At 34.8% G+C, this 14806-nt stretch overlaps 1 protein-coding gene across 11 annotated transcripts in view; it reads right to left on the bottom strand.

Moving 5' to 3' along the window:
- Positions 1 to 614: 614 nt before the first annotated feature.
- The window catches only part of HNRNPC (heterogeneous nuclear ribonucleoprotein C), a 45637-nt gene continuing 31445 nt past the window's right edge, over positions 615 to 14806 (bottom strand). For 9 of the 11 annotated variants that reach the window (XM_045512614.2, XM_010949648.3, XM_010949655.3 and 6 more), the window contains 4 exons: positions 2133 to 2293; positions 1489 to 1602; positions 1084 to 1244; positions 615 to 984 (listed from right to left, as the gene is read on the bottom strand). In XM_045512614.2, the coding sequence (XP_045368570.1) occupies positions 901 to 984; positions 1084 to 1244; positions 1489 to 1602; positions 2133 to 2293 (520 nt within the window). In that variant the 3' untranslated portion in view covers positions 615 to 900. The remainder of the gene's footprint in view (positions 985 to 1083; positions 1245 to 1488; positions 1603 to 2132; positions 2294 to 14806) is intronic. The other 2 variants (XM_010949653.3, XM_010949659.3) reach the window with 1 other exon arrangement.

Genomic DNA, 14806 nt, shown 5'->3' with positions numbered 1-14806 from the left:
TAGAAGCTGTTTTTTGCAAAAGAATCTCCATTCCACAGCCAAGTTACTGGTCTCAATTCACCCACTGCAATGAGGCATAAGCTGAGTAGTGTATGTTGGTATGCATAGTAATTCTGACTCAAAGAAAAATACATGTGATACATTCTAGGGAGTTTGTGGAGGCTGCTGCGAAACAAACAATTTGAAGTAAACAATTATAAAATACAAAAATAAAAAACCAGGGTGTTTATTTTTTCTCCAAATTCCTGGTTTAATAAGGACTTGTTTATTTTGAGAAAAAAAGGTCCCAAACATCAGGCTGTTCACAAAAATAACCCACAGTATCAACTTTAGAAAACAAATCTTAAGACTATTACACTAATTATTTTTCTAGAGGATGCATTTGACATGCCAATTCTCATTCACAAAAATACATTGTTACATTTGTGTTGAACAGCCCCACACAGCACTCTTATGTGGGGTATAACACACATACCTCTAACTCAAAGCTGCTCTCAGGTGCTACTCAACTAATGAGATTGCCTTTGCAGTTAGGGAAGCAACTACTGAACTCATGTATAAATGGAAAGAACTGTACTCCCTGCATAACAAGAGATTATTTTGGAGACAGTTGATAAAAACCATACATCCTTTTTATTGTTAAGTCATAAAGAGGTATCAAAATTAAAAGCAAAAATTACAGGGTAAGACTTAACATAACTACTAGGAGCGTCAAAGGAAGTGAAAATGGGACTAGGCGCAGGGCAGTATGAATTAATGAACATGGGAAGGACAAGGATGGGGAGAACAGTGAGCATGTGCTGAAGATACTAGGGGAGAGGATCTGGTGAAAATTTTGATCTTAGACAAGCGCCTAGGTAAAGAAATAATGGGACAAGATTTCTAAACCCCACTATGTGCTTAAGAGTCATCCTCGCCATTGGCGCTGTCTCTGTCATCCTCTCCTTCCTCAGCCTCTTTTTCATCATCCTTGATCAACTCCAGCTGTGAGAAACAGACACAAATAGGATGGAGTTAGAGGCACTCCATGTGTCCCTGATCCCCCCTCCACCACCTCTTTCTTTCCTTTCCCGTGGTTTTCACCTGGTCATCCCCCCGATCTTCATTATCATCATCATCCAGTAGGTCCCCCTCCTCAGCAGAGTCATCTGCACCCCCCTCAGACTCCATCTTCACATTAGTCTCATCTTTCTTCAGGGAGCTGCTGCTCTGCTCCTCTTCTGACTTATCATTCTTCATCTCTACTGGGGATGAGAAGGACAAGTCTGTCTAGGGGCAAGTAATGTCCACAGGATGTAGACAATCCCCACTAATGATCATAGAACTGCAGCACAAGTCTAAATCCTCCCACACACAAATGCCCTTCCCAAGTCAAACTCCACAAGTTTCATATTCAATTGCTTTATATCCCACTATTCCAACATATACTTTCAACTATCTTAGGTGACTAGCCCTTACTTACACCCAACAAGCAATAGGACCATTTACCTCCTTGTTTGCTCTGTTCCTTTTCAATTTTTTCCAGGCTTTCCAGTAGAGAATCCACTTTTTGTTTTATCTGGGTCAACTCCTTCTTAATGGTCTGAAGGTCATCTCCTTTCACTTTAATACAAACAAAACCCCAGATTAGAACCAAATGTACCAGAAGCTACCAGTTACCATACACATTTCCACCAGGCTATACACCAGCAGCCAACAGATCCCCTAGAGAGAAACTGAGTCAGCACCAGATTGTCCTAGTAATGGGGACCTTCGATCTTTTAGCTGGTAGTTGAAAACTGAATCTAATGTGCCTACTCCCTTAGCAGCTGCATTCTTACTTTTGTATGCCTGCTAAAGACCTCAATTCTATTTTAAAGCATTTTCTGTACTGTTTTACTGACAATATTTCATACACTGAATAGGTGCCTCAACTTCCTAAAATCTAATTACTTTTTTTCAAACTACCAAGGTCTTAGGGATAGAAGACTGTCTAGGGTTGGCCTTGTAATCACTACTTTCTTTTCTTCCATTATTTTTATTATGCAAAGCCATTTGTTCAAAACCTGAACATTATTAACTGCATTAATTTCCCGATTTCAATACACAAGAAATATTAAGAATCACAAAGCTGTAATAATAGTAATACATACACTTTCCAGACTTTGAAGAAGATCCTCGCTGTCCACTCTTAGAATTGAAGCCACTTTTGCCCCTTCGTGAGGTGTTTCCTGATACACGCTGGCGTTTTGAGGGCACAACAGCCCGAGCAATAGGAGGAGGAGGAGGAACACGTGCTGGGTAACTGTACATCCTATTGGATAAAAGGAAAACAATTCCTTCACAACTAAAATGAAGCCAGGAAGATTCAAACAATGATGTCCTTATAAAATAATAAATTACTGTCCAGTGTCTCACAATCATTTCCTTTTGCTAAGTTAAATTTCATTTAAAAGGCCAGTAAAATCCTTAATTCTTCAATATGTTTAATACTGCAGCTACTTTTAAGAAAATACTACACATATATACAAATGCAATGACACGGTTGCCTTAAGCACTAGACATAAAAAGGCTCCTCTGTATAATGGCACTATTAACATTACTTTTTATAGAGATCTTATTCTTTTCATATATTTGCTACAATGAACAATTCAAATAAGCCAAATAAACTACTCATTAAAAGACTCCAATTAACCAAGTCTACAAACAGAGCTACTGTTAGCTAAATCCCTGGTCTTTTCAACCACAGAAGCATAGAAATAATACCCCTAGTTAGTAATATTATGCTGAATCCATGTAAAAACCATACAAGATTGCCAACATTAACCATTGTTTGGCCTATAGAAACAACTATTTATGCTAGCTGGGTGTAAATACCAATTTTAACAACATTTAGCATAAGCTCCACAAGGACAGAAAATATTGTCTATCTTATTCATTATTCACTAGTGCCTAAATCCACTGCCTAGCATACATTTGGTTCCCCCCAGATCACTGACTGCTGCTTCCACTGGATAAGTATTCCAGTGATTGCTAAAGGTATACCAAAGCGATGGCTTGCTACTGACCCTTACATTTATGAAGAGAAATAATATCAAAATACAAAAACTTCCTACACATGGATATCAGCTCTAGAAAGTCTCTTCATTCCATTTGTTAGTTTTACAAAAAGCCTGTGTGGCAGCATAAAAGGTAAGACACACAAGTAGAAAAAAAAAAATTGGGGGTGGGGGGTAAATTAGGTTTATTTATTTATTTAATGGAGGTACTGGGGACTGAACCCAGGATCTGACCCATACGCCCCCCCCCAAATTCTTATAATTCCCGTTCTGCACCTTTTTAGCTACTAACTTAACTCTTCTATTAAAAAACCCACCAACTGCTGCTCTGCCTAACTTCAAAGCTTTGGAATTCCTGCTGGTACTGGGAACACTGCCTTTATAGTCTCATAGACAATTCTCTCTTCTGCTCAACCCAACTTACTACCAATCTACACTTAAAACAGTTTTTAATATTGACCACCCAACATGTTCCCCCGTGAAGCAAGTAGCTACTGACTTGTCATACACCAAAGAATCAATGATGTAGTAAAAGTTACGAAAGCACTCATACATCTTGTTTTAAAAGCTCCAATAAGGAACACCTTTAAGTTTGAGCCCCAGGAAATAAGAAAATGTAAGATTCAGAAAGTAGGATGGCCTTAGTGCTTCTGCAAAGGTTTCTTTTCAGTAGACAAATATTAACAGAGCTGTTTGTCAGTTATAATTCATTTATGGGAATTAACAAAAACAAACAAACAAGATCCTTATTAACAGTAACTTTTTATAATCACTACTATCTTCTGTTTTTACATAAAGTTTTTCATATTTTGGTCCCAAATTTTCAGAAACCATAAAATATCAGTGTTCAGAAACTATTTCCTTTTGTATGAAGTGATGATACTTTCTACAATTTCTGGTGGTAAAAATGTAAGTTATATCCCCATTTTAAGGCATGAAACAGCTCATGCCTCAGCCCTGTTGGATTCAGAGATCTAATCTACCTCCCAATCCACTCACTCCAAACCAATGAGCTAGCCATTCCAGATTCCCTACACTTCTTGGCACTGGAATTTCTTTTTGAACCATACTAGTTCATCTGACAAGAGTAAACTGCCATACCAAAAATGAAACAAGAAATGCAGTGTATTTTGAATCTATGTAATGGCCCCATGAACACAAATGGAAGTCAAATGCTCTCGTTCTCTGGGGGGAAAAAAACGTATTTAAAAAGATCAACTAGTAATGCCGAAGGGCTTTTAGTGCCACAGAACTTAATTGCTGCTTAAGCAAAAATTGACTCTCAAAATAACTCCCAGACTCCTTTAAGGACGTTTAAGTAGATCTTGCCTTGTAAAATGCCAAAGTGCATGATTCTGAAAACATGAGGAGAAAGCACCGAGAAAAACCATACCTACTGTGATAACCCTTATGGTTAAAGGAAGCTAAATACGACAGCTTAAAGAATCAGCTACAGATTAAGTAACCATTTTCCCCAAAAGAAAGCTATACAGTAAATCACACGAGGCAACAAAACAGCTGCTGATCCCATACTGATAAAACCCAAGTCCTTAAAAAGTCTTCATGAAGGTTTCATTATTACCAGAGGAACAAGCACCAAACACTAAGAGAATTACAACTGTACCCTAAATCAGAAATCTGGATACTAAGTGTTAATATAAAATCCAGTCAGAATAAAAGGCAGTTAAAATACCATTAAAAAAAAATTAAAACATTTCTAGACATACAATAGCTAGCTAATTCTCTAAACAAATAAGACAAAAATCCTCTATCCTAATCTCCAAGCTAAAACATAAGCATTACAATTGTTATTATTAAATGTTTTTATTTATTAATTTATTAAATTAATTATTAAATGTACAGGTTTTTAAAGACAAGGTTCTCAAATGACCAGATGTAACACAAAGTAATCTTTGCGTCTCAAAAACCCTGATTAATAATACATTTCTATTACTACTAAAGTAGAAACAACTAGAATATAGTATTAGTAAAAATCTACATACTCCTGAATGTATTTAATGTACCACAGCTGCTTCCTGTCTTAAAAATATGGATAGTTTAAAAATAATTTTAAGCATATCATCAAATTCTGGAAACTAATTTTCAGACATTGTTGCATATAAAAATGTGAATAAAAAATAAATACAATATGAAAAAAATAATAAGTGAGAACAATCAACCTAGTAAAATTAATTCTCCCTCCCCCAAATAATACTGATTTATCAAATTCATTTTAAATATGTAATCCCCTTATAATTTCATTCAAGGGTTAGGAGGTATTTTTTCTTCCACTTCATTATTTTCATTAATGGGAAATTTTCAAGTTTCTTTCTGATTACCTTTGATTTCCCCAGAAAAGCAATTGATTTTACAGGCTACTATGTTTGGGCTTTAGAATGTCTGAGACTCCCCGAAATCGTCTGCTAAAATTCTGTGAATGGACCTATCCACAAAGTTAAAACTCACTCATACAGAAACAACAGCAATATTCTATTCTATCTGAGCTAATCAGAATCAAATTTAGAATACTATGTGCTCATTTCTGAGAAACATGCTTTATATTTAGAGAGGCACAGAGGAAAGTATGTACAAATTCGTAAGATTCAAAAGGAATGATTTTAAGAAAGTGAAGATGAACAAAATTCCAGTGAATAAGTATCAGTAAAATGTAGTCTGTGGGACAGAGCTAGAGAAAGCCATGGAAAACAATGTATCTAGATCGCAAAAATTATGTATGGAGTTTAAAAGCCGAAAGTGTAGGTTTTTCCATCCTAGCTCTAGTAATTACCAGTGAAATAATTTCCTAATTATCTAATGACAATACCTTTCTCAAACTCTGCTGCCACCAGGACTCTAATACAGATAGTAACCAGCACACTAACAATTCACTTAAAGAACTTAAACTAAAGCCTTGAGTGAAGATCTGCTACTGTAACCACTGCGAGTTTGGTGCCTACCAGTGTGCTCCGATTTACAACAATCTGCAACTTCAGTTACAGGTTTCCCAATATATCATCCAAAGCAAACCTTCAGAACACACCCTTCACATAACATTATGCTATACAGTGCTGTAGAAAAAAATTTTACAAAATTTATTTATCTTTGGCCTTCTGCGTACTGACATGTTACACTACACAAGCAGAATATCAACTACTGATCCTCATGAATAACCAGGATTTAAAAAACTGTTCAAGAATCAAGACCTTCAATAACTGGCATATTTGAAACATTATAAAATGTATTTCTGGTATTTCTTTCCCACTCTTTGTAAGTGGGAAACCGTATTTGAATGATTTAGGGAACCACTTTCCAATCATTTTTAAAACTCCCAAAACACGTCCACTGGACGATATTGATGGTACAACCCCTCAGTAGACTTTATATCTCACCATTTTTTAATATAGTAATTAACACAATAAAATTATCTGAAATTTGTTATTAAAAACTATGGTATACAATTCTTAACATATACTTATTGAAAACCAAAAATTTTAAAAGCTTACCCTAATGTAATTGTAATAGTATATTTCTTTAAATCTCAAAATTTTACAAATGAATGGGCCATTGACTTTGCTTTAATTATGTAAGGAAGAAAGTGCTAAAAATGACTATGTAATATGTTTAATTCAGGTTTACATTAAAATGAAAATATGAAACTATGTCATGTCAAATACTGACCCATCCCCCCAAAAACCCCGTTTCCATGATGTAGCTGGAATTCTTGCCATTGTGCTTAAAAATAAATCAACTAGGGAAATTCCTATAATTTGTGTTTTATTTCTAAATTAAGAGAATTGCTAAATGTTGTATGTGCAGGCACCCCTCCACAACATTGCCTTGATGAGTCAGGGAGAAGCCAAGCTAGATACAACTGTTAACTTACACTTGTTTTGCTAATGCAATTTATGGATGGAGTGCCTATTACCAAGGTAAATTTGCATAGTTGCACTTTATGTTCCATTAAAGATACAGATTATCTGTATGACAGTCAAATATAAAAACAGCAAGTAATGCTCATCTAAATGATAAGGTACTAAAAAGATAAACCAGTATGCTGCACAGGATCATTCAATATACAGGGGCAACCAAACTATCAAATTTTAACTAAAGAATTTTGTAACTAAAGGAAAAAAGAGGTTATCATTACCTCTGTAGGTTTACAAACCTTGCCCAAATAACAATGATCAAGGTTGGAGAACACCACGTACACTGCTACTTACAAACAGTAGGAATCAATAGCACCTGTATATATGTAGAACCAATAGTACCAGTCAATAATTGGTTCTGCAATCTTCTTTTGTAAAGAATTGTTGGTATTAGTACTTAGAGGTAGTTTTGCAAATTCAAAGATACATTTCATTAAAAATTGTCCCAGTGATTTGTTTAGTTTTATGAGGGAAAAAATATTAAACGTACATACTCATTTAAAAATGCATCCAATTTCATAAATCTTAAAATATGAAAAGCTACATCTCAAAGCAAATACGCTGAATTTTCTTGATAGATTTATTAGGAAACTATGTTTACATATAACTAGAAGTACCATGGGAAGACAATTTGAAAATTCACCTGAAAGCATAAAATAATCTGGGTGATAAAATGCAGATTGCTTTGAGTCCTTAATCAATCCTTTTAGAAACAGGACTGGATGCAAGACAATGTTAATTTAAACCCCTGCCTTTGCTTCTGTTTATAAAACTTCCCATCCAGATGATAATCTTTTCAAGACCCCTGAATTTCCAAAGAATTATACTATTACTCATTTGTCATGTTGTCCTAAACACACATTCCCAAATGTCACTTTGAACACCTTTCCAAAAGATAATGTCTTAAAATTGTCAGTGTGGTCCAATTTTTATCAAAAACAAAAACAAAAACCCACCTGAAATTATAAAAGTATTTAGAAAATTATTGTTTATAAACCATATATTAAGAACATATAAGCCCATTCATTCCTACATTCTCATTTTATCAAGTCAGGTCAGAGTACACTTCTCTCCTTCACTTAGAATAAAACTTCTTTTAAGTTGTCTGAAATAACAGATTTGTGGTTGTCAGGGGACAGGGTGGAGGGAGTAACTGAATACAAAGGAGCTTCCTGGTGAATTTTTGGAGAGGTATGGAACTATCTACATCTTGATTGTACTGGTAGATACATGGCTATGCATGTAAAAACTGTATACTGAAAGAGTAAACTTAACTGTATATAAAAAAAGTTTTCTATGCCGTCTCCAGTTTCTTTCCATTCTTTCCTGAATCTCCCTGCAAAGTTTTGTGCCTCCACTATTATTAAAACCTACCCTTGTCAAAGTCACCAATGAACTCCACACTTGCTAAATCAGACAGTTTCTCACATTACTTAAATAACATGTCTGTTCACACAACTTGTTTCTTCTCCAACTTTTTTTCTTTGTGACATTCTCAGTCATCTTTGCTCATTCCTGAACTCCCGTCTCCAGGGATCTCCATTTTCTATCTCCACTCATGTACAACCTATAAACAGATGACTGCCATTTACCTCATATAAACAACTGCCTAGTCAACATCTCTCGAAGTAGATGTCCAATAAGGAGCTTAAAATAACATGTCCAAAATTCATCTGTGATATTCACCCCTCACTCTGGTTCCTTCTATCTCTTTCCCCATCACTATCTCTATAAACTCCCAGTCTAGTTATGCAGGCCAAAACTTTGGTGACATCTTTGATTCCTCTCTCAGCCCTCAGATAGATCTGAGAGCAAATCTGTTTGCATTAACTTCAGATTCAATTACTTCTCACCTCTCCCATTGTCACTTCCCTGGTCCTTTCCCAAGTGACTGCCTGAATTTTTCCATCAGCCACTTACTATCTATTTTTAGGGCAATCTTGTTAAAGTATTACAAATAAGAGCCTCTCTTCTGCTCATAACTCTCCAATGGCTTCCCCTCATTCAAAGTAAAAACTAAAGATAAACAACATCTTAACATGCTCTATATGAGGTGTTCAACCCATCCATCTTCTCAGGCCATGTATTTTTTCACTAGTACCCCTGGTGCACACAGTAACACCTCACAATAAGATGTTGACAAATATTTGCTGAGAAAGTGACCTTCCAAAACTGGCCTCCAGGAAAGAATTTATCATAAGTCACATAATCAAAACCAGAAAACAAACCAAATCTACCCTTATAACTGGAAAGCCAGGAGGATTGGTCTGCCTTTTTCCTAGCTTTATAGACTATTAGGAGAAAATAAGGACAAAAGTTGAATATAATAATAATATAATAATATAATAATCTACTGCAAAATTGAATCCTTTTTCAAGCTATTCGTTACAAAATAAAAATTGGATCTTTTGCTTATAATATATCTAATTCGAGACTATTATGTCATGCTTGCTGTAAGGAAATCAAAAACACAATTTTCCATAGATGAGTTTTCCCTTTTTTTGCACCCTATTAATCTGTTCTGCTTGTTGAACTCCACTAATCTCATACTAATAACATATTTATCACTGTACAGTAATAAAGGTCCTGGAAAAGTTTACATGCCTCAACAAGCCAAATTCTATTTGGCGGACTTTGGTTCCTGTTCCTTGGGTTACAATTCTTAAGAGGGTACCAAATATAAGCTTACACTATTTATCAAAAGGATTCTCTTTTTCTCTCTTGAAAAATAACATTAAGTTTCCTGGATAGTCTTTCAATAATCCTGTCAACTTTGTTCCAAAAGTACAGTCTGGGTTCTCTCATTTCCTTCCTGGTAAGCAGTCTTTAGTCATCATAATTCTCATACTGAACACTACTCAAAATGTTTGACCCAGTTAAGACTAACTTTGCAGCATTCTAGACCTGTACTGTCCAACTGAGTAGTCACTAGCCATGTGTGGCTATTTAAAACAAATTTAGAATTCAGTTCCTCCATCTCACTAGCCACATTTCAAGTGATAAAAGCCATGCGTGGCTGCCTATTGCACCAACAGTGCAGATACAGAATATGGCATCATCACACAAAGCTCTACTGGACAGCACTATTTTAGTTTGTTCCTTCCATAGGTATCTACCTACTGTCTATGAAAAATTTCCCAAGAGCGTAGAATTCTCTAAATTTTCAGTCTATAACAAAACCATAATCTTTACAAACTAGCTAAATGTCCTCAGTATTGATGGTCACTCATCTCTTATGATCGCAAAGCCAAATGGTGATACTATAAACAAATAAACTTCAAAAATGTCAGTATCAGATCCTGTATCCAGAGACAGCCAGAATATATGAAAAAGCCTTACCTACTAGGAAACTGGGCAACAGATCTGAATACGTTTCTCCAAAGATAAATAGCCAATCAGCACATGAAAACTCAATACCAGCTTTTAAGAAAATGCAAATCAAAACCACAATAGGATAAACCACACACTAAAATAGCTTAAATAACAAAGATACATAATAAAACAAATGTTGGCAAGGATGTAGAGAAACTGGAACCTTCATACATGGCTGATGGAACGTACAATGATATAGCTGCTTTGGAAGACAGTATGGCAGTTCCCCAAAAGATTAAACACAAAATTATTGTAAGACCCAGTAATTCTACTAGGTACATACCCAAGGGAAATGAAAACACATGTCCATGCAAAAGTCTGTACACCGATAATCAGAGCAGCATTATTCAAAATATGGAAACATCTCAAAAGTCCACAAACCAATGAATGCATAAACAAAATGTGGTATTATCCATACAATGGAACATAATTCAACAATAAAAAGGAATGAAGTACTAACATATGGTGTACCACGGATCAACCGTGAAACATTCATGAAAGCGATTAGTCACAAAGGCACACCCTGTAGATTCCATTGACATGAAACGTCCACAAAAGGCAAATCTATAGACAGAAAGTGGATTGGTGGTTGCTAGGCCTGGGGATAGAGAAAGAATAGGGAATGACTGCTGGTAAATTATTTATTTTGGGGGTGATGAAATGTTCTAAAATTAGATCATGGTCACGACTACACAACTCTGAATACATAAAACGAACTGTGCACTTTAAAATGAATTAAATCCCAACAGGTTAAAAAAAGAAACAAAAATAAAAATTAACATCAAGGAGCTTAACAAAGTATACCTGGATGAAGAATATCCTGAAGTAGATTCCTAAAACAGCAGAGATTACCTTTGGATTAGGTAATAATATAACCAAAACAGCACTTAATTCAGAGCCATACAGCAGATTCTCTGATCTAGACTTAAATGTTTTCTCTTCAAGTAAGTATCTTCCCCTTACTCAACAAAAGTCCAGGAAACAATAAAAATAAGGTAACTGCCCAAAACTAAGGCTAAGTGAAATAAAGAATGTATTATTGTCAAAAATTTCAGTATAATCGTATCACATTTATGTTCAAAGTATAATCATACTCATCTATCCACTCATCTAAAATCTTTCTGACAGTATGATCAGGTTTCCAGAAGGACACAACAGAAGGGCTCTGAGCAAATGAAAAATTTTAGCCTACTCCTAAAATGATATCTAAAATGTCATCAAAAGTGACACCTATAAAAGGGGCACCTCTTAGCTTTTCCAAGTAGCCAAGAACCCTCTTGCTCTCTGAATCATATGCCTTTCCAAGCAGATGGTCTCACTCAATTCTCAAAACTTCAAAACCTAAATATTTCATGTATTCTTTCTTCATACACATATACAAAACCCATCTCTCAGATCCAGTGCTGCTCAGAAATATCAGAAAAATGGAAGAAAAGAACGGAAGCAAGAAGATAGCTCCTCTAATGACAATAAGATGGGGAGCGGGAGAAAGTAGCTCCAATCCATATTTTTTTGACTTGTTAATCCAAAATCTAAAACTTTGTGTGTCTAGAATAAAAAAAGGGCTCAAATATTAGTTTAAGGAATATGATGGTTAGCCTCATTCACTTGTCTTGCATTTCATTCCCCCACCTGAACTCTTCTCCACTCTCTACTAGCATACTTTCACAGATATAACAGCCTATCTTCCCCCTTCAACATCTCTCTGCTAATAGGACACAACTTAATATGCTATACAAAGCCTCTTACAACCAACCATTCTTTTATTCTTGGCTGCTTCTCCAAATATGCTAGTGATATTCACTACTCTGTATCTTTATTAGGGATGTATCTTCAGCCTGTTTGCCTAAAAACCTCCTACTTAATATCAAAGGCAGGTTCAAATACAGCTCTTTACGAAACTACCTGGAGCGCTTTAAATTTTAACATAGGAGCTTACAGCTCCCCAAAGTGCAACACAATTAATCTTTTAGATATGGAGTAACAACAGCACTCTAAAAATCTCTAGTGGAACAACTTTACAGTCCAGTCACTTATACATTGTCAACATTACTATCCACTGCCTTTTGTAACTTGTGATAAATTATTTATTATAAAGTCCTCAAAGACTACTGAACTAAAACCAGGGTCCTTTTGAACCTGATCTTTTGTTTACCAGGTATTTATCATGTCTCAGCTATTATCAACCCTAACTAATTAAGCACGTTTCCTGTGCTCCCAAGTTCTCTATATAGAAAAATGATTAAGAATTACTCCATTGTCCAGAACTTTATTTAAACTGAGATATCATCCACATACCATAATCATAAAATAAACCCTTTGAATATGTACAACTCAGTGGTTTTTAGTATTCTCATAAACTTCTGCAGTCATCATCACTATGTAATTTCAGAACGTTTTCATGGGTGATCTTGTAAGGGAAAGAAAAGTGGGAATACAACTGATTACAATTTACAGAAAGTACATCTGAAAGTGTTTCCTAAAAATGTGTACTTAAGAAAACACTGTAAATATTTGAGGCACAAATCAGAAAGCACTTACAGATCAAGTCTGATTAAAAGAATGCCATGCTAGCTGTGACAATCAGCAAGCCCATGTATATGTTAGCCTACCTAAGAACTTTCAGATCTACTTCTACTATATCTCAGTGTTCTTGCCTGAAAGATGATTCCTCAAAAACCACAGCTTTAATGCCTGTTTATCTCCAACAACATGCCAATTATTACATATATGTATTTTTTTTTACTTAAGTATAGTTTACAATGTTGTGTCAATTTCTGGTGTACAGTACAATGTTTCAGTCATATATGAACATACATATATTCGTTTCCATATTCTTTTTCACCATAAGTTATTTCAAGATATCAAATATAGTTAACTGCGCTATACAGCGTGAACTTGTTTATCTATTCTATATATATATCAGTATCTGTAAATCTCTAATTCCCAATTTATCCCCTCCCATGCCCCTCCTCCCCCAGTTATTTTTATTACAACACTTCTGGCACAACAGCACATACTGCCTTCGAATGATCAATAATTTCAAAAGTGAATGACTAAATATCAATGTGGAGAGAGAATTTAAATAAATTCAGAGAAATAAATTAAAAGAATTTGCAAGAAAAATCACTTAAAGGAACTGCTTCACACAGGAAGTCCTCCAACAAAAACTACGCAAGTAACAATTTTCCTAGAAGCAACAAGATTCAACAAAACACAAATGGAATTTGATCTTCGTCAGCTTATAGGTTATCAGACTTTCAACAAACAATAGGTTTTTTACTCAAGGATGACTGAAAAACCTCTCCTAGTTTTATATATAGACCCCCTTGAATATTCATCCTAAAACAGAAAGCTTCTTTAGGGCTTGTATTCCTACCAGCAAAAAAAATGTGTGGGTTTAACACATCTTTGGGTAATTATAAACTATGTATGACAGAGTTTATAGCATATAAAGAGTAGGCAGTGTTTCCGAGTGTCAGATATTAATAAATGTACCCAAAACTGTAGATTCACATACAATGGCAATTTATGTTAAGTTCATCCAAGAACTTCCAACACCTATTACATCAGTAATGACCTTAAGAACAATGGAAAACTAATGGGATTAAGTATGAATAGTATTGTGGTTATGTTCATAAAATCAGTCTATCTTTTCCTGATATACAATGTTCTTTTATATATATTTGAATCAAAACGTTCCATAATATAGAGTACAGCTGAGTTAAAATAACTATTAAAAAGCATGTCTGGAAAACAAACACCAACCAGTTTTCATTTCACTATGCACTAGTTAAGAAGACTTTTTTCAGACACAAAGAATCTGAATTATGCTAGAGATATTAGTTTCTGTGCTAATAAAAGTATGTTCGTGATTCCCTTCATTTTGATAACTGGTGTCAAAATATGCAGTAGTAATGATGTATGTCAGTGTTAAAAGTGTTAATAAAATAGTAATTCATAAGTGTAATTTTCAGTAACTTTAGGCTATTTTGATAATTAAACAGAAATCCTTATGCACTAAAGACCCCAGTCTTTAGAATTCTTGACTGATTGAAAATAGAATAATAATGTTTTGGGGTTATCTATAATGCAATTTATCTTTTATGTTTCCTTTAGTCTTCACAACCACTCTGTTAGTAGGCATTATTTTACTTCCATTTTTAGGGATAAGATAACTGAAATGATATATATGACTTTGGTCATAACCTTTTTTGTTAAGTGTTAAGTCTTTGGATTCCTCAATTGTTCTTTTCTCTGCTCCATATCAGATGTCTCCCTAACCTAATAATAGGTAGCAGAAATGCCAAATTTATGTCTTGAAATATCCATGTGAATTTCATGTTAAGGGTATGACTAACAGACTGAAGTGAGTAAGTAGACGGATTTAACCCCTATTTACATAACAGGACCCACAGCTTTCAGTATATCTCAGAGCCAATTTTCTATCTTTTAAAATAGATAATCTAA

This window comes from Camelus bactrianus, chromosome 6, assembly GCF_048773025.1.
Source record: "Camelus bactrianus isolate YW-2024 breed Bactrian camel chromosome 6, ASM4877302v1, whole genome shotgun sequence".
NCBI classification, from domain to species: domain Eukaryota; kingdom Metazoa; phylum Chordata; class Mammalia; order Artiodactyla; family Camelidae; genus Camelus; species Camelus bactrianus.
The sequence above is the reverse complement of the archived record's forward strand: the minus strand, read 5'-3'. Positions and strand labels throughout refer to the sequence as shown.